Source organism: Diabrotica virgifera, chromosome 8, assembly GCF_917563875.1.
Source record: "Diabrotica virgifera virgifera chromosome 8, PGI_DIABVI_V3a".
Classification (NCBI taxonomy): domain Eukaryota; kingdom Metazoa; phylum Arthropoda; class Insecta; order Coleoptera; family Chrysomelidae; genus Diabrotica; species Diabrotica virgifera.
In genome coordinates, this window is record NC_065450.1 from 90936086 (window position 1) to 90961821 (window position 25736).

Genomic DNA, 25736 nt, shown 5'->3' on the forward strand with positions numbered 1-25736 from the left:
TATCGTCCCTTAAATAAAATGAAGAAATAATTTGAGCCACGTTTTCGTCAAGAGTTTTGCCGGGCTTTGGATTGGGTGTTGACAGTATTCCTTTTTCTTTCACAATTTTTTTCACCATTCTGGCCATGTATTGTGAAACACCAAATTCTGTGCAAATTTTTTCCCTGGTCCAACTAATGGGAAGACAAGATAAAATGAGTATTTTTTCAGTTCTTTTTGTTACTTTTAAAAATTTTTCCTTTAATTGTCTAATTACTTCACATTCATCCATTGCACTGTTTTCTTTGTCATTCTTCACTGTAGCGATACTTTCTTCCATCAATCTCTTGTCTAATGCAATTTTCACCTTCTCAGCCTTTTCTTTGGACAGACGTTTTCGTTTTATGGGTGATTCCCCCATAAATTGGAGAGACTGATTTAAAAGTTCCAAGGACTTATCTTCTTCCATTTTATAGTCAGAATCGGCACATCCCAAACCAGAGGGTCTGTAACAAAAACGATTAATTTAAAATTATTTTTAAATGTTAATTTTTTTAATTTAATAATTACAAAAGGCAAATTAACGGTTATTTTTTTTTTCAAAATAATAGCTTTTTTATTGGATTTTTCTTAAATGGCAATACTACTTGCTATGAAAAAAAAAGTACAACTGGCAACGCGTACCCCAATTTAAAGGGATGAGGTCATAGAAACACTCGTCAAACCTTCAAAAGAATTCCGCCGGCTTTTCTCTCTTAAATCCTTACTCTTTGATTTAATGTATATGGTTAATACAAATCACATTTTTCATATCTTTGTAAAAATTCATATTTCAGTATGAAATTTTGACATTTCAAATTAGAAATTAAATAAAAAAATAATTAATAAAAAAATATTATTTTATTATTACTTACCCTGATTCTGGGGATACCTGCTCTTGTGAATGTTCTTTTGAGATTTTTATCCTGCAATTATCACATATTTTCATGCCACTTTTTACACCTTTAAACGAACACATCCACTTTGTTACGTTTCTTAGCTTTCCCGAATGTTTATTTTGATTTAAAGGGTTGCAACAAAACGCCGAAATTTTCCACTTTTGCGTATGGTCTGCCATTTTCGCAGTTTTAGAAAGAAATGACAAAATATAAATACCAAAGCCCTGTCCTTCCTTTTCGCTTACTCTAAATTTTCCTGTTTAAACAAGAAATTTGCTGTTCGAAATCTTGAGTGGGAATTGGGAGAACCAATCAGAAGTAAAAGGGGCGTGATTTTAAGATTTCAGGAACAAACAAGCTCATTTGGAAAATATGTTTTAAAGGAAGGATTTAAGAATCTAAACAAGAAAAAACGTGTTTTTTTATATAATATTTTTATTACTATATTCTAAAACATTTAAATAAAATCCAAACTAAAAAAGTGTAGGTGTTATGTGACCCGTAATTTATTAGGTTTTAAAAGGCCTTTTAAACAAAGCATCGCTTATTAAAATATCTATCTTAGTTTTCAAAATATTGCCTTTTTTGTGAGTACCAATAGGAAATTTAATTGAGATAGGTATTTTTGATAATTTTTTTAAACAAGAACCCATCATTTCTCCATCCTAAAATTTGGCAAATATGTTCAGAAAACAATAAAGAAAAATATATAATTTTTTGAAAAAAATCAAAAATAGGGTATTTTGAGATTTTTGAAAAAAAAATTTTTCTTCGTAAATCTCGAATTTTTTTTCAAAAAAATGAAGTTTGCGGCACATCGTTTTAAAGGTATTTAGAAGACCTTTAAAACAAGGTATCGCTCATATCGGTAGCTGTAACAGTTTTTAAAATATTAAGCTTTTTGTTAGAACTCCTCATAACCAAAATTGACAATTTTGTCATTTTCAAAAATTCATAAAACCAAAACCAGTAGTCAAAAAATTCTCAAATTTTAGATTTTTTAGTTTTTGGGTAAGCAGAATAAATGTACCAAAAATCATCAAAATCGGAGATGGTCAAAACAGAAATCACCTTTTTTGTGGTTGATTTCATATGGATTGACCCTACATTGCAACGACCCATTTAGTAGTCACAAGAAAAATTCGGGTTCGGATTAACAAAAAAAAAATTAAAATAATCGTGACCTTGAAACAACACCCTGTATATTAAAATTTTCAAAATTCGTCTGCACATTTAAAAATAGCATAAAAACTAAATTGCTGGCTTCAATTTTTTGCGCAGACAATTTAATGACATTAATTTTGAAATAATTATATCGAAATTTTTGTTTTGAAAGTATGAGTTCTTAAAAATTTCGACCTAATTTCAAAATTAAAGTCATTGAATTGTTTGCGCAAAAAATGGAAGCTCCATTAAAGCTCTTTTCAAATGTGCAAACGTGTTTTGAAAATTTCAATATACAGGATGTTGTTTCAAGGTCACAATGGATTTATAATTTTGTTTAATCCGGACCTGGATTTTTCTTGTGATTAGTAGTTGGGTGGTTTGGGTTCTAAATGTGACATATGTGTACCAAATATCAAAAAAATATACAAGGTGGTTCTAAAGTTATGGGTCCAGAAAGAAATGGGCAAAAGCGATAAAACACTCTGTAACTCGGTTATAAAGTCGGAGGAGCAATAAATTTAGTATGTCTAGAACCGCTTCATTTACCTCTATTCACCATTCAAGTATTTCCGTTTCCCAATGAAACACCCTGTATACTACTTCATCTTGATTGCGGCCCGCAAGCTGTGGAAATAGCTACTATGTGGCCCAGGAAAGAAAAAGGCTGAGTATCGCTGATCTAGCAGGTTTTGATTCTATAGACCTCTAGTCATCAACACCTAATCCTAAACCAACTGGTCAGTTACCTTTCCATTGAATTTTGAATCAGTTTGAGAACTTGTGCTTGAAATGTAGGATAAAGTAAAGTAATCATAGTTTGTGAGACAACCTGTCTGTTCGTAAAGTTGTGAGCTATGGTAGTTTGATTTTGATTTTAACACTTTCGCTGCACAAGACACGGATCTGAGTCCAATCTTTTTTGGGCCAGATGTGATCGAAGTGGATCCAAGCTTTGTGCAGGTATATTTAATTCTGCTTCTGTGTGAGTTGCGTACAGCACTAACGATGTTCAAAATAGAAGCGCAGCAAAGTGTTAAAGATTTTGTTAGATTTTGAAGAAGCTGCTATGAAATGGTATGAGATTATTAGTGATGCTAGTGATATAGATGTTTCTTGGAATGAGCATATTGATTCGAATCACTAGAGTAATTCTGAAGTATAGGATGAAAATATGGATAAAAACAAAGATAGTTTAAATGGTGACCACTATATTATATTTGTACCTCGGTGGTAAACTACATTATGCTGACATAGCACTGTTTTGAATAAATTCATTTAATCCACTTAATTTATTAGTTGGATTATACAGTGATGAGCGCACTAATAATTGGCAAAATAACGCAAAAAACGGAAAACATATTAAGCTGTGAGATAAAAGAGATGAACCTAGATGAAGTGTTAAATTTAGCGATAGTAACTTTAAACTGACATTATATTGATTGTTTCCCACCTTTAGACATAGCGGACGAGTTTGAGTAATGCCACTGTCATAGTGACAGTCTTAGTTAACATACTCCTTTGATATGTCTGAAGTTGGGAAACAATCAATATAATGTCAACTGATATGTTACTATCGCTAAATTTAACACCTCTACCAGTTTTATTTCTTTCTATCTCTCAATTTAATATGTTTTCTATCTTTTGCACTATTTTGCCGGTTATTAGCACGCTCATCACTGTATAAATTATAATATCATTAAAATATTGACACATTGTCTTTCAAACAATTATGTTATACAGTAATACCTCGACTTACGCTACCCCGACTTAGGCGAACCTAGAGTTACACGATTTTCAAATGTTGTCAATTAGTCATTTGAGCGCCACACAATCGCTCGATTATCGATGAAATAGAATTACCGTCTACATATTATTGCTCATCCGATGTAGATATTTTTCGCACGAAATCAGCACATCGCTAGAATTTATTTTGTACATATAAAACGGGCTGTACACTCTCGGTGAAGTTACTTCGCCAAAGTTGACTGAAGTCCAAAGTACCCTCTCTACACAGTCGTTCGATGTGCGATACCGACAAAGAGCGGTGCGATACCGACAAAGATCCCTTTGACCAGACCGACAGAATGGAAGTAGAACGAAGTGAAGCAAAGTTACACAAGGTAGTCTTCTACACTCTCGTACTTGTTGAACCTCGATCGACTTCAGCGAGAGTGAAGTGCGGGCTTTAGGTATTCCTTATCTACGGTTTTGTCTGCGAGTGGGTGTTTGTTATTTTTATGAAATTAGTAATGCGATTAAAGAAGTTGTTGATAGTGATGACGTTGAAGAACTGTTGAATTCCCACAATCGGGAGGTAACTATTGATGACCTCATAGAAATGCATGAGGAAGAACAAGACATTGAAGAGCTTAGGGCTTACAAATTTTAGAAAATATAAACTATAACAATGATCGCATTTCTTCTACCAAACAAGGGATAAAAAATCATAAGCCTGCTATGAAGAAATTTTGCGGGAGAAAACAAATCTTTGAGTTGTCTCTTTGTTAGATTTTATGCAGCCTGCTACATCAAAATAAATTAAATTGACAATTTTATATTTGTATATGCTACTTTTCTTAGCTTCAGGTCCCAATTAAGAATAATTTATACATAACATACATATGCGAAATTACACCCCGACTTACACGAATTTGACTTACGTGGTTATCGCTCGATCCCACTCTCGCGTAAGTGCGGGGTATTACTGTCATATTATCATATTTTTATAACATTCAAAGTGCTCTACTGCACAGTTGCTCAAAATGACATAGTGTAGTTTTCCTCCATCCAGATATGTACAGTAAAAATATACTTAGATGATATCAAACTGAGGACTGACATTCGTCTAGCACAAGAAAACATAACAATAATGAAAATTTCTGTACTACATGAGGAACCATGAACATGAGGAAAGTCAGTAATTGCTGCAGACCATAAACTTTATTTTTTTTGTCAATATTTTATATGTTTGTGCCTACGTTTATGCCTTTTTAAATTCAATAGTTATCTGTCTGCTACTTATAAATAGATACACTCACCGGCACAAAAAATGGGTCATTTTTAATGTCTTGTACTTCCTAAATCTGATGTCCGATTTAAGTAATTTTTTTAAGACAGGTACATTGTCATTGTATACAGGGTGTACGAATCAAACTGTGTTTTTTTCTCAAACTTTGAAACGCCCTGTGGAATGTTCTAGCTTTTATAAAATACTGAAATTAAAACCCAACTATAGCCTCAGGTTTTCTTAACATTCTGTTTTTTGATTCATTCGCTTATGTTGGATAATAAAAAAGTTAGGCACTATAACAACTACCCCTGTTTTTCGTCAATACAGGGTGTTTTTAAATAAGTACGACAAATTTTAAGGGGTAATTCTGCATGATAAAATAATGACAGTTTGCTTTATAAACGTATGCCCGCAAATGCTTCGTTTCCGAGATAGGGGGTGTTGAAATTGTTCTTACAAACTGACGATTTATTTATTGCTCTAAAACGGTTTGTGATATGCAAATGAAATTTGGTAGATTTTAAGAGGAAGTTATTGCGCATTTTTTGGCATTCTTCTTCTTAACGTGCCCTATCAAGTCCCCTTGACGTTGGCGATTAACATGGCGAAACTGTCTCTGTCTCGAGCTATTCTAAATAGGTGTTCTGCTTTCTTTATTCCTGTCCACTCCCGGATATTCTTCAACCAAGAGGCCTGCTTTCTACCAATTCCTCTGCGTCCTTCGATTTTACCCATCATAATAAGTTGAAGAATATTATACCGGTCTCCCCTTACTACGTGTCCAAAATAGGCCATCTTTCTATATTTGATGTTATCAAGCAGCTCACGGGTAGCATTTGCTCTCTTAAGGACTGCCACATTTGTCAGCATAGCCGTCCATGGTATTTTTAGAATACGTCTGTGCAGCCACATTTCAAAGGCCTCCAAACGGTTAATGGTGGATATTTTTAATGTCCATGCTTCGACACCATACAAGAGGACTGACCAAATGTAGCATTTAATCATGCGCTTTCGAAGTTGAAGTTGCAAGGTATCATTACAGAAGAATGACCTCATTTTTAAAAATGTCGTGCGGGCTATCTCGATTCTACATTTTATCTCTTTATCTGGATCTAGTTGTTCAGTAATATGGCAACCAAGATATTTAAAACTGGGTACTCTTTGAATCATATGACCATCAACATATAACCGTGAATCTTGATGGGCCAAACGGCTAAATACCATGTACTTTGTTTTTGAACAGTTTATATTTAGGCCAAACTCTCTTCCCACTCTGTCAATGGCATTTAAAAGGTGTTGTATATATTGCGCATTTTTTGGCATACAATTAAGAATTTTATATTCACCATGGGCGTGCATACGGGATATATCTAAAATGTTTATACCCGTATGCACGCCAATGGTGAATATAAAATTCTTAATTGTATGCCAAAAAATGCGCAATAAATACCTCTTAAAATCTACCAAATTTGACAGGCATTTACGGCAAAGATATAAACAATATAACTATAATTTTCGAACCATCACCTTTTTGTTTTTGTCCTCTTTCTCCACACCAATTTTCATTTCTTTAAAATACTCATAACATATATTATTTTAATAAAAACTATCGATATTACGAGTGAAAATTGACAAAAATAGCAAAATTACAATCAAAAATTTGGTTGGAGAAAATGTAATCTCAAAGTTCAAAATCGGTATACGTTAAAAAAATGCATTTTCTCGGCTTCCCATGGAGCAATTTTCTTCATTCTTTTTTTGTTCCAAAGTAACTCGAGTAGAGCCATCTAACTAACGCATTATTAAATGTCAAACTTTCTTTTGTTTTTTTATAATAAATTAAATTATTTATTATAACAAAAATTTTTAATTTGTTTAAATAATTATACAGCTTTCACATGAGAATATTTGTATTTTTAACGTTAAAAGGTACACTTGTTGTAAGTTTATCTAAAAAAAGTTTGCAACTGGAAAAAATATGTAGTTTTCTTTTCTTATAAATAAATTAATCTACTATAACAAAACATAAGCAAGTTTGACATTTAATAATGCATTAATTAGATGGCTCTCCTCGAGTTACTTGGGAACAAAAAAAGAATGAAGAAAATTGCTCCATGGGAAGCCGAGAAAATGCATTTTTTTAACGTATACCGATTTTGAACTTTGAGATGAAATTTTCTCCAACCTAATTTTTGATTTGAAATTTTGCTATTTTTGGCAATTTTCACTCGTAATATCGATAGTTTTTATTATAATAATATATGTTATGAGTATTTTAAAGAAATGAAAATTGGTGTGGAGAAAGAGGACAAGAACAAAAAGGTGATGGTTCGAAAATTATGGTCATATTGTTTATATCTTTGCCGTAAATGCCGGTCAACTTTGCCCGGTTGTATCTCAGGAACCACTCATCAAAATTAAACGTTTTTTCTTTTAAAAGAAACATCCTACCGGTTTTTTTTTCTAATATCGTTTTCATAATTTTATTTAATTTACTATTGACCGAGATATTCTATTTGTTTATAAGCCAAAAAAATGTTTATAATTTTAAAATATTCCTGAGGCCGCTTAAATGGTCCAATTTTAATTCTGTAAAGTACATTATATAGGTACAGTGTCTTTTTATACAAAAATAATAGTTATTTTTATGTATCTTAATTATTGTGGTTATTATAGCGACCGTAAATTTTTATTATGTATTATTAGGTTTGTTCTAGCAAACAGTCAAACTAGTCAGAAACCGTCAGCAAACAGTTGGTCAGTGAGAGAACATCCCCTCTACTCGCGCTGGTCCACTATTCACTGATGGTTTTAAACCGTTTGAAACTGATGCTAGAACAAACCTAATATATACAGTGATGAGCGCACTAACAACCGGCAAAATAACGCAAAAGATGGAAAACATAATAAGTTGTGAGATAAAAAGAGATGAACATAGCGGAGGTGTTAAATTTAGCGATAGTAACTTATAGATTGACATTATATTGATTGTTTCCCACCTTTAGACGTATCGGACGAATTTGAGAAATGCCACTGTTACAGTGACAGTTTTAGTTGACATACTCTTCTGATACGTCTAAAGGTGGGAAACAATCAATATAATAATTGATGGATTCGACCGTTACTTGATGGAAGTTCATTTTATCTAACAATAAAACACTGAAAACGTTTGTTTTCTATACTTCCACAAACTTTATTATATCTAAGTGACTACAGCTGTTTCGGCGGAGTGCCTTTCTCAAGTGATATAGTTTACAATGTGTTTGCCTTTTTAAGTCTTCAACTGAAGAGGTTGAGGAGTGGGGAGCTGTTTGTCTCGAGTTGGTCATTCAGAATTATATCTGTATTTTTCAGTTTATTAATTTCCATAGATTCTAAAAAAGATAGCTCAAGGCCCTTATTTTGAATATGTAGAATTTGAAACTCTTCATTGAAAGAATGATTATGATCTAGAAGGTGAAGTGCGTATGTAGAAGTGTCTGTTTTTCTATTGTTGAATGCCCTTTTGTGTTCTGCTATCCGTTTGTTAAAAGTTCTGCCAGTTTGACCGATGTACGTTTTCGGACAGTCACCACAAGTTAGTTTGTACACACCACTCTGTAGTTGCTTTCTCTTTCGGCTTTTATTGTTCTTAATATATTTGCTTAATAACCCATTTAGCGCCAAAGGTGCGAAAACGCACCATTTTTTTGTAGATTTTTTTTTGACAATTCGTTAATTTTTTTTTAAATCTTTGTATTTTTTAAGCAACCACAAGATATAAGTGTAACTAAATTTAATATTGTTTAATTTCCAAACTCGTGCTTTCATCACAAAAATATTTTCTAAATGTCCGATATTTTCAATCCTTCGACACAACTTTATTTTTACTGTAGTAATTTTATTGGCATAACACTTTTGTGGTCAAATAAATTAAAACATTATTTTTTTAACCTATTTGTACACCAATTGTTATAAAAACACAAAAAAATAATTTCTGAGTCATCAAATCTCGTGTTTGAAAATAATGGTTCGATAACGAACCATTGGCGGAAGTCGACATATAATCCTGTCTGATCAGGAATAAGTTCAAAGTGATGCACAGGCAGTAATTTGTTGGGATATTTCTTTATTATCTGTAAAAACACGTATCCACTGTGCTTACGCTCCGAGCTCCTGCAACTGCTCCACATAGTGGACACGTTTGGCGCTCCTGGACTGTGCAATTGTGCGCACTCTGCCTCGGCGCTTCAATCTGTGGACAATTTATATGTAAGGGAGCGCATACCATATTGATTGGAGCAGTTACGGGAGCGCGGAGCGCAAGAAGTTCGTGAACATAGTGGATGGTTGGCGCTCTCGGACCATGCAACAGTGTGCGCTCCTCCTCAACGGTCCAATAGGTGGCGGTTTATATGTAGAGGAGCGCATGCATGTAGATGGGAGCAGTTGCAGGGAGCGCGGAGCGCAAGAAGTTTGTGAACATAGTGGATGGTTGGCGCTCCCGGACCGTGCAACAGTGCGCGCTCCGCCTCGGCGCGTTCCAATTGGTGTCGGTTTATATGTAGAGGAGCGCATACCGTATCGATTGGAGCAGTTGCAGGGAGCGCGGAGTGCAATAGGTTCGTGAACATATTGGATGGTTGGCGCTCCCGGACCGTGCAACAGTGCGTCAACGACCGTGCGGCAGTGCCTCGGTGGTCCAATATTACGAACGTAGTGGATACGTACCTTTAGAAAGACGGGTATTCTGGTATTCAGTTTTGTTATAATCTAGGGTGGGGGAGCGGGCTACATAAGGGAGGTTGTGTAGTGTTGTAGACAATATGTCGATTTGTCGAATTTATGCAACTGGCACAGTGCAAGATACAGGATTGGAAAGTGTAAACTGGAAATAACTAAAATAATTTCTAAAAAAGATAGAGAGCCGTTCGACTTCGTTTTTGAGAAAGAAACTGAAGAAGGTGTAGGCAATGTTCTAACCATACTATTTTTGTTTATCAAAACTTCCAGGTCCATTTACACTCTAAATGTTTTGAGACTTTTCACAAAAAATAAAATTGTGTATTTAAATTTTTATATCTCATTTCCGCCAAAGGTTCGAAAACGAACCATTTTGTTGTTGTAACACCTGCCATTATCAAAGTGTAAAATAATTTTTTTACGAATGTTTAAGTTTATTTTACTCTAGTTAATCAAATATATTACATATTATTGCAGTATTTTTTTGCTTGGCGGTTAATGGGTTAAGTTGTTGTTAGTTCTGAAAGCTGGTGTTATTCCTTTCTTTTTTATGTATCTGGCTATTGTTGTTGTTATCTTGCCAGTATATGTGAGAGAGCAGAAGGTACTGGGTTCTTTCTGTGGTGGTGGATACACTAATTTCAGGGCTTTCTTATGGAGTTTTTGGTTTAAAATTTTGTTAACTGTTTGTTCGTTATATCCGTTGTTTACTGCTATTTGTTTAATGATGTTTAGTTCTATTTCGAAGTTTTTTTTTGTCATGGGAATTTCTGTCAGTCTATGTATCATGCTATGGTAGGCTGCTAATTTGTGTTGTGTAGGATGGGATGATGAATTGTGTATAGTTGTGTCAGTATGGGTAGGTTTATGATATACGGAGAACTCATGTTTGTTGTGTAGTCTGGAAATCGTTACATCTAGAAAGTTTATGGAGTTATTCTGTTCTGTTTCTATTGTAAACTCAATATTATTATGAAGTGAATTAATATATGATAGAAATTGGTCAAGTTGTCTGTTAGTTCCTGTAAAGCATACTAGTATATCATCCACGTATCTCCACCAATATAAGAACTGTTTAAATACGGGATGTTTAGAAATTGTTGTTTCAAGTTGGTTCATAAATATATCTGATAGCAATGGGCTTAGAGGATTACCCATAATAAGTCCTGCACTGTTGTTTGTGTATATTTGATTATTGAATTCAAAATAGTCTTGATTTATGCAAATTTCAAGAAGGTGTAAAATTTCAGATGCAATGATCGGATTTGTACTATTATGGTCTAAAAGATTCTTAACTAAAACAAAAGTTTCTGTAGGAGGAACACTAGGAAAAAGATTTTTTACGTCAAATGAAATTAGTCTGGAGTTTTTGGGCAATTGAAAATGTTGTATTTTATTAACTAGTTCTAGTGTATTTTTTACGGTGAATTTAGGTGAAAATTTAGTGTATTCTGTGAAAAAGAGTATAATTTAGGAGGTTGTAGGTTCATAATATTAAGGTATTTCTGTTCTGTTGGATTTAGTATTGATTTTGAATTTTCAATGGCTAGTTTAATTTGTTTTCGGTATTTTTCTGTGGGGTCTTTGTTTAGTTTTATACTGTTTTGGTTAGTTAAAAATTCTATTGTTTTAATATTATAGTCTCGTTTGTCGATAGCAATAGTAGTGTTACCTTTGTCTGCTTTTGTAAATATTATGTCATTTTTTATTGATTTATTTTTAATTGAAACGGCTATTTGGTTTTCTTTGAAACAGGAATTATTAGTTTCACTACATACATCAGTAATAGATTTTGCAATGATGCTTTTTTCTATGTTTTTGGCAGTTTTGTTTAACGCTACTTCACATTCTACACCTAAATATTCTAAATTTTTTTGATTATTATGTTGAGGCAAGTTGTGTTTGAATCCTTTCTCTAAAAGTTCTATTTCACTATTATTGAATTTAGTATCTGTTAAGTTTATAAATCTATTGAAAAAACTATGATTTGAAAAATTTTTTGTATGAGTATTGAGTTTTTTACTATTGCAAATTAGATTATTTAGTTTTTTACATTGTGTATTAAATTTTTTGTCTATTATATTATCTACTTCAGTTCTTACTTTAGAATCTAGGATGTCAAATTCTATATTATCTAATCTATAATGTAATTCTGAATGACATACCTTAAGGTATGGGTGCTCCTATCCCGTTTCAGCCATCTGGTTTGACCCTGGTGGATACCTGCTATGGCAGCGGCACTGCGGTTGTTGGTTTTTAACTTTATTGACAGGGCTATTGACCATATTGTTTTCAAGATTGCTTTTAAAGCGTAGAGTAACAACACAAAATATCTGGTTTCTAAACATGTGCGTGAAAAACAACGTGTTCCCGAAATACATAAAGTTAACAACCAACAACCGCAGTGCCGCTGCCATAGCAGGTATCCACCAGGGTCAAACCAGATGGCTGAAACGGGATAGGAGCACCCAATACAGAAAACGAGATATTATAGCTGTTTATCTTAAGGTATGTCATTCAGAATTACATTATAGATTAGATAATATAGAATTTGACATCCTAGATTCTAAAGTAAGAACTGAAGTAGATAATATAATAGACAAAAAATTTAATACACGATGTAAAAAACTAAATAATCTAATTTGCCATAGTAAAAAACTCAATACTCATACAACAAATTTTTCAAATCATAGTTTTTTCAATAGATCTATAAACTTAACAGATACTAAATTCAATAATAGTGAAATAGAACTTTTAGAGAAAGGATTCAAACACAACTTGCCTCAACATAATAATCAAAAAAATTTAGAATATTTAGGTGTAGAATGTAAAGTAGCGTTAAACAAAACTGCCAAAAACATAGAAAAAAGCATCATTGCAAAATCTATTACTGATGTATGTAGTGAAACTAATAATTCCTGTTTCAAAGAAAACCAAATAGCCGTTTCAATTAAAAATAAATCAATAAAACATGACATAATATTTACAAAAGCAGACAAAGGTAACACTACTATTGCTATCGACAAACGAGACTATAATAACAAAACAATAGAATTTTTAACTAACCAAAACAGTATAAAACTAAACAAAGACCCCACAGAAAAATACCGAAAACAAATTAAATTAAACTAGCCATTGAAAATTCAAAATCAATACTAAATCCAACAGAACAGAAATACCTTAATATTATGAACCCACAACCTCCTAAATTATACTCTTTTATTAAACTACACAAACCTGACCACCCAATAAGACCTGTAGTTTCTTTTTATACAGCTTCGTCATATAAACTTTCAAAAAACTGTGAGAAATTATTACAGAATACACTAAATTTTCACCTAAATTCACCGTAAAAAATACACTAGAACTAGTTAATAAAATACAACATTTTCAATTGCCCAAAAACTCCAGACTAATTTCATTTGACGTAAAAAATCTTTTTCCTAGTGTTCCTCCTACAGAAACTTTTGTTTTAGTTAAGAATCTTTTAGACCATAATAGTACAAATTCGATCATTGCATCTGAAATTTTACACCTTCTTGAAATTTGCATAAATCAAGACTATTTTGAATTCAATAATCAAATATACACAAACAACAGTGCAGGACTTATTATGGGTAATCCTCTAAGCCCATTGCTATTAGATATATTTATGAACCAACTTGAAACAACAATTTCTAAACATCCCGTATTTAAACAGTTCTTATATTGGTGGAGATACGTGGATGATATACTAGTATGCTTTACAGGAACTAACAGACAACTTGACCAATTTCTGTCATATATTAATTCACTTCATAATAATATTGAGTTTACAATAGAAACAGAACAGAATAACTCCATAAACTTTCTAGATGTAACGATTTCCAGACTACACAACAAACATGAGTTCTCCGTATATCATAAACCTACCCATACTGACACAACTATACACAATTCATCATCCCATCCTACACAACACAAATTAGCAGCCTACCATAGCATGATACATAGACTGACAGAAATTCCCATGACAAAAAAAAACTTCGAAATAGAACTAAACATCATTAAACAAATAGCAGTAAACAACGGCTATAACGAACAAACAGTTAACAAAATTTTAAACCAAAAACTCCATAAGAAAGCCCTGAAATTAGTGTATCCACCACCACAGAAAGAACCCAGTACCTTCTGCTCTCTCACATATACTGGCAAGTTAACAACAACAATAGCCAGATACATAAAAAAGAAAGGAATAACACCAGCTTTCAGAACTAACAACAACTTAAGCAAATATATTAAGAACAATAAAAGCCGAAAGAGAAACAAACGGATAGCAGAACACAAAAGGGCATTCAACAATAGAAAAACAGACACTTCTACATACGCACTTCACCTTCTAGATCATAATCATTCTTTCAATGAAGAGTTTCAAATTCTATATATTCAAAATAAAGGCCTTAAGCTATCTTTTTTAGAATCTATGGAAATTAATAAACTGAAAAATACAGATATAATTCTGAATGACCAACTCGAGACAAACAGCTCCCCACTCCTCAACCTCTTCAGTTGAAGACTTAAAAAGGCAAACACATTGTAAACTATATCATTCTCGTCCCGGACGTCGAAGAGTAAGGTCACTGCTAGCACACCCCACTCTTACCGACGAACAGCGAGAAGCCTGAGAGCACCAAGTGCTGAAGAAGCGGCGCACGGTTAGCCCTAAGCGATTAGTTTGGAACCAGTGTGAAAAACCAACGACGCTTGGCCGTGTAAACCAAAAAGGTAGACGGATTGCGGGGTTTCAGAGGAATACTCTGGCCCTGGGCTCGAGCGAGTTCGCTCGCCCCGAACTCTACCTAGTGTTCACATACGGTTCCAAGAACAAGTGCGAGTAAGGGGGCCAAACTAACCCCGAAAAAGGCTTACAACGAGGGACCCACCAGCAGCAGGGTAAACTGCACCCATCAGGTAGTTATAGTCACTGTCTAACGCCGGAAAAGCACGGAGGGGTGGACAAGCCACCTTTATCCCTGGGGTTTACCCCCCAGAACACCTTGAGGCTGAGGTGCCCTCCGATCGCTAGACTTGCATCCTCCCATTTGTCATGCCTTCATCTGTAAGGTCCGTCAGTTCCACCCGGTCGCTTCGTCCTCGGACGACGACCTCGACAAGCGTTGCCACCACTACCACCACCACCACAGCCACCACTACAGCCAACCAGTTTTCTTCCTTGCAACAGGAAGGCACTGTACCCCCATCCAGAGGCTACAACCGTGTCACGGCGGAGCTGGACCTCGAGACGCTTAGCGCGGAGATGCAAATCGTCCGCGATAAGTATCGCGAGGCCTACCTCCGCATCGAGCGGGACGACGCCTCCAACCCCCTTCTGCAGCGATATGCAAACGATTTTCCGCCTCTAATAACACCAGCACAGGCTGGTCCTCAGCGTCAGAGCGCTCGGAATAGACATGGTGCTATACCAAAAATTCCAACCCAACCGTCAAAACAAGCACCCCAACATTCTCAACAACAACCCTCTCAACAGCAACCCTCTTCTCAACAACAAGCATCCATCAGCACTTCAAACAATCCTGAACCCAACGATTTCGTCTTCCAAAGAAGACAACTAAGACAAATGTCTTACGCCAATGCCGCAGCCAATCCACGCCCCAAAACCCAAGCCAGAAACCAAAACGTCATTAATGCCATAAACGATCCTACACTGTCCGAATATCTAATCAAGGATCTCCCAAAAGATCTTTGTAACAAACGCACCTTCTTTCGGCAAATAAATGCCATCACTCTCTTATCCAACAAAATTCATTCTTGCAAAGTACTCTCACATGGAATCGCACACCTTCGACTTTTCAATCCGATAAATGCAGGGGATATAGAAAAAGCTATCCACACAGCAACTGGCCAAACCATGGTTACGGTTCACAGCCGTAGCAGAAATGCTAACACTTCCACAAAAGAGCCCACCTACCTCCTCTGCATTACTGGTATCGACGTGGATTACTCCGAACAGGAGGTCACCGACTTGCTCACAGAACAGCAATTCCCAGTCGAAAGACTGTGGAGAGTCAAAGCTTACAAAACAGGCAAGGACTCTAAAGTGATCAAGGTGGTGACCAAATCCTTGGAGAAATTCACGTCAGCATTGAGCCGAGGCATAACTCTAGATGGTGAAATCTACAATGCCGAACTCCCTCATGGCTCCGACCCTACAATCCCCACACCAAAATATTGCAGCAAATGCTGCATTAACGGACACTCCATCGACGAATGCCCTCAAAAAGCATTCGTCTGCCCCCACTGCGGCGGCAACCACAAATCCAGCGCCTGCACCAAACAGCAGGAACCCAAATGCCCGAATTGCGGCGGTGACCACCCCGCATACTCCAACAAGTGTCCACAAAGACACACCATCCCATCCGCCCAACACGAAATACAGCCATTAACGATCGAAAGATCATTCCCCCCTTTCGAACTCCCTACAGAAACAAAGAACATCTTGTCTATTCAGACTGCTCTGTTGCTTAACTTGTTGCCTGAACTTCGTGAACATATCGCTGCAATCACGGCTAATCTGATTAGCCAAGTCTACGACCACTCGACAGTGGTCCACGGGTACGGGAGCAATGTCACGGTGACATTCCGCTCCAACCACTAAACACCCTCCCTTTATGGATTTCACCCTAGGCACAGTCAACTGTCAGGGTCTCTCCAAAAAGAGACCCCTCATCAAGAATATCCTGTCGAAGCATAACATCCAGATCCTCGCACTCACAGATACTCTGTCGAAAAACGATCCACACTTCGCAGGATATTCGATCGTCCATCGAAGCCGCTGTCAGGTTTCACGTGGGAATGGTATTCTCGTGAAACACGGAATACCGCACAACACACACACATTCCCACAAAATTTTCGTCCACCTGATGTGGACTTCCTGGCAATTGACGTGCATATCCCCAATAACGAAACCCTCACGATAGTCTCTTACTACAAACACCCGGATCAACCACTCAACAGGCATTTGCTAGAGTACTTTTCGAGGCTCGGCAAAGCTGTGTTGATGGGCGATCTAAATTGTAGACACACACAGTTTGGTGATCACCGTCAAAACCCAGAAGGCATCCGCCTCACGGATTATCTACTAGACCTTCCCATTTCAAGAATCACCAACACTGAATTCACGTTTATGAACGCTAATGGGGCCTCTATTGTCGACCACATCCTAGTTACTAGTAACATTCTGGATCGGTTCGGGGATAGATGCCACATAGGCGATTCAATAACGTCAGACCACTTACCTCTTCTTGTCGACACCGACATACTAATTTCAAAACAACCAAACCCTCCAAGATCTATAAGAGACTATCGTCACGCTAACTGGACTGAATTCCAAAACTTCATCACACAAAATCTCCCTATGTTAGGCGAACTCGATACTAACGATAGTATCGACACCAGTGCAACCGATATCGAGAACCTCATCACTGAGGCGATCACGCACGCAATTCCACTCAAACAAATAACCTATACATCACCGGCACTTCCACAATACATCATTGCCAAAATCCAACAAAAACGACGTCTTCTACGTCAATACAAGGCCAACAGAAACCCACTAATCAAAACAGAGTACAACCGGATCTGTGCCAGGATAAAGAGGGAGATATCTGTCCTAACGGCTCGCCGGTGGGAAGATGCTACCTCAAAACTGGACTACAGAGACGGAGGTAAATTCTGGCAAAAATTCAAAGTCCTAACAAAACAAAAAGTATCTCAACCATCCCATCTGTTGGTCAATAATCACATAGTCAATTCCCCAGAAGGGAAAGCCGAAGCATTCAGAAATTCGCTTCAAAACAATTTTCAAACCCCAGATAACCCGAACTTTGATCGCATATTTAAATTCAACACAGAATACATTGTAAATGTTACTCTCAACCACTACATTCCAGTCTATGATCCTATCATGGACCCCCTCACAGACAGGGAAACGGAGAGCTTTTGCCAAATCGGCAAAAACAGCGCTCCCGGACCTGATGGCATCAACCGAAGGTGCCTCAAAAAACTTCCAGAGAGTATCATTCCTCTTCTAACTAAAATATTCAATGCATGCCTCAAAACCAGCCACTTTCCTACTCCTTGGAAGGTGGCCAACACCATCATGCTTTTGAAAAAAGGCAAACCCCCAACCGACGTGGAATCCTATAGACCAATTTCATTAATCAATACTCTGGGTAAAGTTCTTGAGCTAATCCTAAAAGAGAGGCTCAATGACTTTCTCGAAAACCACAATATCATACCAAAATTCCAATACGGATTCCAGTCAGGTAAATCTACTAAACATGCATTAATAGATTTCACTACCAAAGTTACTCAAACCATCAACGATGGTTCATTCGCCATAGCCACATTTCTGGATGTGCAGAAGGCTTTCGACCAGGTCTGGCACGACGGGCTTGTTCGGAAACTTCTGGACATCGGGCTACCATTGCAATTTACCAAAATTGTACACTCCTACCTCCACAACCGTACTGTCAGAGTTAAAATAGGCGATCAAAGGTCCACCCCCTTCACTCCACAAGCTGGAGTTCCCCAGGGTTCAGTCCTAGCACCGCTGTTGTACATCATCTACAACAGCGACATCACTAACCAAAATATCCCAGGTACTCGGCTGTTTCTCTATGCAGACGACACGACTCTGCTCTCAACAACCTCTCGATACAACCCAAGACTCCTCTTTAGAAGAGCCCAGTCTCTGTTGGACGGCGTCGGCGAATGGTGTAAGTGGAGAGTCACGCTGAACGCGAACAAAACAACAACAATTGTGTTTCGCGCCCCTTCTGTGTCAAATAGAATCATATGCAATGATGACGACCAACATCCACTGAGACTGTTGGGAGAAAGGCTTGTTGTTAGCCCGACTGCGAACTATTTGGGAGTACTGTTTACCAGGACTCTCAACTGGGACGCAGATCTAAAGGCAACTTTAGATAGGGTAAGGAACAGGGCCAGACTTCTCAACGCTCTCTCGGGAAAAATTGGCAAGACACACAAGAAGACTCTCATTCACACTTACAAGACCTTTATTCGACCCGTCATGGAGTACAAATCGTGTATCTACTCTCTTTGTTCAAGACAAAAACAAGAGAGGTTGTTGAGGACAGAACGTAGAGTCTTGCGTAGATGTAACTATGAGCACTGGCGATATCCCTCAAACGAAATCCATAACATCTCGAACACCCCTAAAATCACCGAGAGAATAAACTCTCTGAACAGGAACTTTACAATCAAAGTAATCAACGGCCCCCCTTCCGACACACAAGAATCTCTCAAATGTTCCTGTTCATCTTCCGGCCACGTACTCCACCGAAAGCCCAAACGCAAAAAGATTCATGTACCGTCCGCTCTAATGCAAACATGCATTGACGAACTCCCGGTGGAGTACGAAAACATCCTTGAGGCTACCCCGTTAGCCTACCGTACCCACCTCTAACATTTCCTCTTCCCTACCCCGAACAGGGAGAAGTTGGTTTTTTGCGGTTTCCCAACTTCATTGCACAATTATACCTGTTCGTCCCAAGAAAATAGCCGCAACTATTTTCTCCACTCGAACGCACACTGTCCACGCTGCGCTCAAAGCCACCTCCTGACCGCCGACGAGGGACGCAGGTTCGCCTGTCGTTGTACAATGGTTTCTAGGGAGACTGGTCGAGAGCAAAGCACGGACAGTACACGTAAATGTCTATGGAACCAACAACAATCCATCAAACTTTCTTCTCTGTTGACTTCTTAGCCTTCTGGACACCACCGTCCGGCATAACCCAGGATCCAAGAACACCAGGACACGGCGCTTGCCCCAGTGTGTTTTTCGGACTGTTTGCTTTTGCTGCCAACACAATACATTCACCTCAAACCCTGAAGAGGACAAAATCCTAAACGGGGAAGCACATTGAACGCATTTCTTCTGAACATTATCCAGACAAGCAAATCAAACAATGTAGACTAGAGTAAACTATATCACTTGAGAAAGGCACTCCGCCGAAACAGCTGTAGTCACTTAGATATAATAAAGTTTGTGGAAGTATAGAAAACAAACGTTTTCAGTGTTTTATTGTTAGAATCAATATAATGTCAATTTATATGTTATATCGCTAAATTTAACAACTCTACTAGTTTTATTTCTTTTTATCTCACAATTTAATATGTTTTCCATCTTTTGCGCTATTTTGCCGGTTATTAGCACGCTCATCACTGTATACACGTACAACAGTGTAACTCTAATGCAACGATTTGTCAAAAAATAAGCGAGTTGAAGTTTTATGCTTTTGAAATTGACATTGGTAGCTTTGAAATACAATTGTTAGATTTAAAAAATAAAGAGATAAGGCTCTCTAATTTCGAATGTCTTTGTATTGAATTAGAAATATTGGATAAGAAAAAATGTGATCTTAGTTCACAACACAAGTTGAATGACCTGGAAAAGGAAGACAATGTTAAAACTTTATTAAATAATCTAAATTATAATCTTTGCTTTACTATGCCCCTAAAATTATGTCACACTTAATACACGATTCCGGCTTTCTTAAAACATTAATCTCAAAAAATGACAGTGATGATTCCTGAAAAAAAATATTCGTCAATGTGACACATTTTTCAAAAAACGATAGCTTTTTCCACATAATAGTTCTTAATTGAGTCCCAATTAATATTTGGGACTTTTTTTTTGTACAACATATTAATTCTCGCTGTGTCTGGCGCAAAAGCTAAACTTAGCTTTTAGTAAGTGTAGTTTTTTTTAATAAAACAATTAGTGAAAAAGAAGTCATTCATTTTTCAATCAAGAAACGGAGAAAACGGTTTGGGAATTGAAACCTAATTGGTACTTCTTCAGACAATATGATCATTTTTAATTGGAATAGTAAATATTCCTGATTCTTACGATCAGCTGAAAAAGCTAATGTTTGCTGTTCTTTCCCTTTTCGGTTCTACATATACAGTGATGAGCTCGCTAATAACCGGCAAAATAGCATAAAAGATAGTCAGTGCTCGAAAAATTTCTCAGCTCGACTAGTTTCATTTCATTTTATCTCACAACTGAATACGTTTTCCATCTTTTGTGCTATTTTGCCGGTTATTAGCGCGCTCATCACAGTATATGCGAACGTGCAAACAATCTTTTTCAAGCATGAAGATTATCAAAAGTTAACTGAAAAGTCATCTTACTATTAAGAACTTGCCTAAAAATAAAAACATCATACAAACCTGACTTCTCAAACTGTCCAAGAAGATGCAAGCACATTGTTCACATTAATAAATATTTTGTTAAGTATGGGGTTCAGTTTTATTTAGAGTACTACTTATTTAGTGTATTAAAAGTGTACTAAACAAGCAGATTTGGCTCCCAATTTTTTTTAAATTGTTGTAATGTTTATATTTGGTTCTTTGGCTTAGCTGGCCACTATATTATACAATCATCTGTGAGACGATACCTTTCCATTTGTATTAAAAAAATGTGACTTTCCGGTTAAGGGAATTCATCCAATTTATAAAACAAATATGTTATAATTTTTTCATTGGGATATTATTTTTTTAATCAGAAAATGGACTGATGAAGAAATTGAGATGCTACGCCAAGTTGTCAAACAATTTTCAGATGGATTAAACCAAATTAGTGATCACATAAAAAGGCGGACAGTGTAAGTCACTTATCCCAATTTCTTCTGAAACATATGCATCATAACACTCTTTTTTTTATTAATGTTAGATCCCAAATTAGGACGGCATTAAAGAAGAAAGCCTTTGAGGATGCAGGATTACCAGTGAGGCAGGTTAATCAGGCAGTACCGCCAGTCCAGCTTCAACAGGTATGATTTTTTATAAGGTTTTCCTTTTGTATTAATAATAGGATATGCTTTCACTACTGGTGGTTTAGAAATCACTGATAATTACTGTTCTTTGCTAAATTTGATAACTGTAATCATTGACCCGATATATCAGTTACCAATTTCATCACCATCTCACGAAACATATTTATACAGGGTGCTTGGTAACGAATGGACCATAGCTGAACCTTAGAGATTCCTGAGGTTAAAATAGGTAGATTTAAGATAACTTACTTTAGTACGAAAGTTTATAATAACCCAAATTCAGGGTGTCAAAGTTAAACTTTTATTTTATTTATTCTTGAACATTTCCTGACAGGCATGGGATAACAACACGAAATTTGATAAACAGGGTTTTTTGGGGCGAAAAATCTAAATTCACCACCAAAAATGATGTATTGCCCAGAGGGCGCCACACACGCCTTTCAGCGCTCATTTAACACATTGCGTGTCACGTCTTAATCGGGATAATATCGGGGGCCACTGATAGCCACGGCAATGAAAGTCAGTCGTGCGTGTATATCAAAAATGAGCGACGTGGCCCCTGATGATGATGAAAAATGAGGCCTTACCCATTATTACAAAATAGTTTAAGAGCTAAAATATACATTTTTGCACGATTGATCATTTTGACTGTTTACCGTGACAGATTTTACGTCAGTAGGTGACATTTACTAGCAACTCGACGGTAAGTAATCCAACTCGACGGTAAGTACTCCAACTCGACGGTAAGTAATGCACTTACCGTCGAGTTAAAAAATCTCCTAATTTTAATTTATTTTTTGAAAGAATAAAGAAAACTAACGAATTATTTATTAATATTGAAACTTATGGTACAATTTGTTAATTTTTCTCTTCAAATACGCGATCAAAGTTGACAACTTGGAAATATCAATGCCATCATAAAGAAAAACGGTGGATTTAATCATTGAATATTCTGCCCAGAGGCTTCCAGGAGCTTTCAACTGCATATGTCTTTGAACGAAATATGCCAATAGAGTCTTTTCTTCGATTCTTAAATTCTTGCCTTCGCACCATTTTTTAAAACTTTGGTAGGTATTTTGATAACGGATTTTGGATTTTTCGGGAATAATTGCGGAACACCCTTCTTCCCAAGCCCGTTAAATTTCTTCAAATTCACTTTCGCTCATATTTTAATTTATAATAATCAAAATTGTACTTAAAGGCGGAGATACATATGCGCTCTGCTCGGTGTGCGAGCCGCTCGCGCGCAGCGTATTCGTCAGATTAGTACGTGTTTTCAAGTGACGCACAAACGGCACGCACACGGCGCACCACGATCTAAATTCTGTCGGTTTTTCAACAAACGCTTTGATGGTTCGCAATACGTATTTGGACGGGTTTGCGAGTGGTTTGTTGGTTTTGGCGCGCATGAGTTGAATATTTGTTAGTAATGGAATGGTCGGAACTGTCGCAAGGAAATTGATGTTTACCGTGGAAAATCATTATTGTGGGATCCTCAGTAAAGAACCATTTAATTTAAAGAAACAACTTAAATCCGATCTGAACGGAAATAGAAGCTGAAATAAAAAAATGTACATGCGGACCTTTTTAAAAAATGTTAGTTCATTGTTGTACTAAAAGTAACATGTATTAAAAATAAGATTTACTATTTTATTTGGGCATAAGCCACAATTCGAGTTTGAAATCAAGTTTACTTGACCTTTCGACTTTCATTTCGGAAATAGTTATCAATATCAAAAAAACATTCATAAGCAGATATATATTGTGTCACCGGAAAGCGAAATAGGTAACGCACGACTTGGAGAACCTATAGTTTTCTAACTTCGTGTCTGGTGAAGCAACGCAGTTGAAACAAGCGGATATTATTATAATTGTATCAACGGAAAGCGAAAAAGGTAAGGCACAACTTGGAAGACCCAATAGTTTTCTAACTTCGCTTCTGGTGAAGCAACAGAGTTGGAACGATCAGATATATTATAATTGGGTCACCGGAAAGCCAAAAAGGTAACGCACAACTTGGAAGACCCAATAGTTTTCTAACTTCGCTTCTGGTGAAGCAACGGAGTTGGAACAAGCAGATATATTATAATTGGGTCACCGGAAAACGAAAGAGGTAACGCACAACTTGGAAGACCCAATAGTTTTCTAACTTCGCTTCTGGTGAAGCAACGGAGTTGGAACAAGCAGATATATTATAATTGGGTCACCGGAAAGCCAAAAAGGTAACGCACAACTTGGAAGACCCAGTAGTTTTCTAACTTCGCTTCTGGTGAAGCAACGGAGTTGGAACAAGCAGATATATTATAATTGGGTCACCGGAAAGCCAAAAAGGTAACGCACAACTTGGAAGACCCAATAGTTTTCTAACTTCGCTTCTGGTGAAGCAACGGAGTTGGAACAAGCAGATATATTATAATTATGTCAGCGGAAAACGAAAAAGGTAACGCACAACTTGGAAGAGCCTATAGTTTCCTAACTTCGCTTCTGGTGAAGCAACGGAGTTGGAACAAGTAGATATGTTATAATTGTGTCGTCGGAAAGCGAAAAAGGTAACGCACATCTTGGAAGAGCCTATAGTTTCCTAACTTCGCTTCTGGTGAAGCAACTGAGTTGGAACAAGCAGATATATTATAATTGGGTCACCGGAAAGCCAAAAAGGTAACGCACAACTTGGAAGACCCAATAGTTTTCTAACTTCGCTTCTGGTAAAGCTACGGAGTTGGAACAAGCAGATATATTATAATTGGGTCACCGGAAAGCCAAAAAGGTAACGCACAACTTGGAAGACCCAATAGTTTTCTAACTTCGCTTCTGGTGAAGCAACGTAGTTGGAACAAGCATATATATTATAATTGGGTCACCGGAAAACGAAAAAGGTAACGCACAACTTGGAAGAGCCTATAGTTTCCTAAGTTCGCTTCTGGTGAAGCAACGGAGTTGGAACAAGTAGATATGTTATAATTGTGTCGTCGGAAAGCGAAAAAGGTAACGCACATCTTGGAAGAGCCTATAGTTTCCTAACTTCGCTTCTGGTCAAGCAACTGAGTTGGAACAAGCAGATATATTATAATTGGGTCACCGGAAAGCGAAAAAGTTAACACAGGGCTTGGAAGAACCTATAGTTCTCTAATTTCGTTTCTAGTGAAGCTACGCAGTTGAAACAAGCAGATACATTACAATTGTGTCACCGGAAAACGAAAAAGGTATCGTATGACTTGGAAGTACCTATAGTTCTCTAATTTTGTTTCTGGTTGTGGGAACAAGCAGATATATCATGGTAGGGGAGCAAAGTATGCTAAATGTGCAGTCACTCGAGCGCTTTGGGGACCTATTGGGTTGTGATTATTAGGTCCTAAAACCAAAAAAGTTAAGTAAAATTTTCCATTTTAGTGGGGACTTCCCATTTTTTAATTTAATTTTCCATTTCCAACAACCTTTTTTCCGATTATAGCGCCATCTATACATAATTCAAAAAAACGTTTCGAATAATAGTTGTTTATTTTTATACAAACAATACAAATCTGCAATAAGAACGGGGTCTACCATTTAAGATTTTAAAGTAACCCCCCACCTCACCTCCGTGGGGGGTCGTGTTTGGAACCATTCGATAGATTTTTCAAAAACATTGATAAAGTGTATTTTGCAGTTTTTCGATATGATGTTTATTTTGCGAAAGATCGCGGGATTTGGATTTAAAATTTTAAATTTACCCCCCACCCCTCTCCGTGGGGGGTCAAGTTTGGTATTTTTCGATAGATTTTTGAAAAATATTGAACACGTAGTTTTTAGTTTTTCAATCTGACGTTCATTTCGCGAAATATTCGCTTTTTTTTGTGAAACTTTTTGATTCACCCATTTCCGTACGCCCCGCTCAAATCGTTATATTTTTGAAATATAGACTCTTTTGCATGTACTTAACTTACCTTATCTTAATCTGACAATTTCGAATATTTTAAGGATAGATTTTTTTCGGGCCCCCCTGAACGAACTCCCCTGTGTTAAGAGCCAATATATGGTGGAGGTACATCTGCAGGGTACCACGTTTCTCCCCATAT

General features: G+C 36.7%; 1 protein-coding gene across 3 annotated transcripts in view; it reads left to right on the plus strand.

Annotated features, from left to right (window-relative positions):
* LOC126890066 (chromatin complexes subunit BAP18) overlaps nucleotides 1-25736 on the plus strand; it is a 77312-nt gene that overhangs the window by 25587 nt on the left and 25989 nt on the right. For all 3 annotated transcript variants that reach the window (XM_050658893.1, XM_050658894.1, XM_050658892.1), the window contains exons 3-4: nucleotides 21412-21510; nucleotides 21579-21678. In XM_050658893.1, the coding sequence (XP_050514850.1) occupies nucleotides 21412-21510; nucleotides 21579-21678 (199 nt within the window). The remainder of the gene's footprint in view (nucleotides 1-21411; nucleotides 21511-21578; nucleotides 21679-25736) is intronic.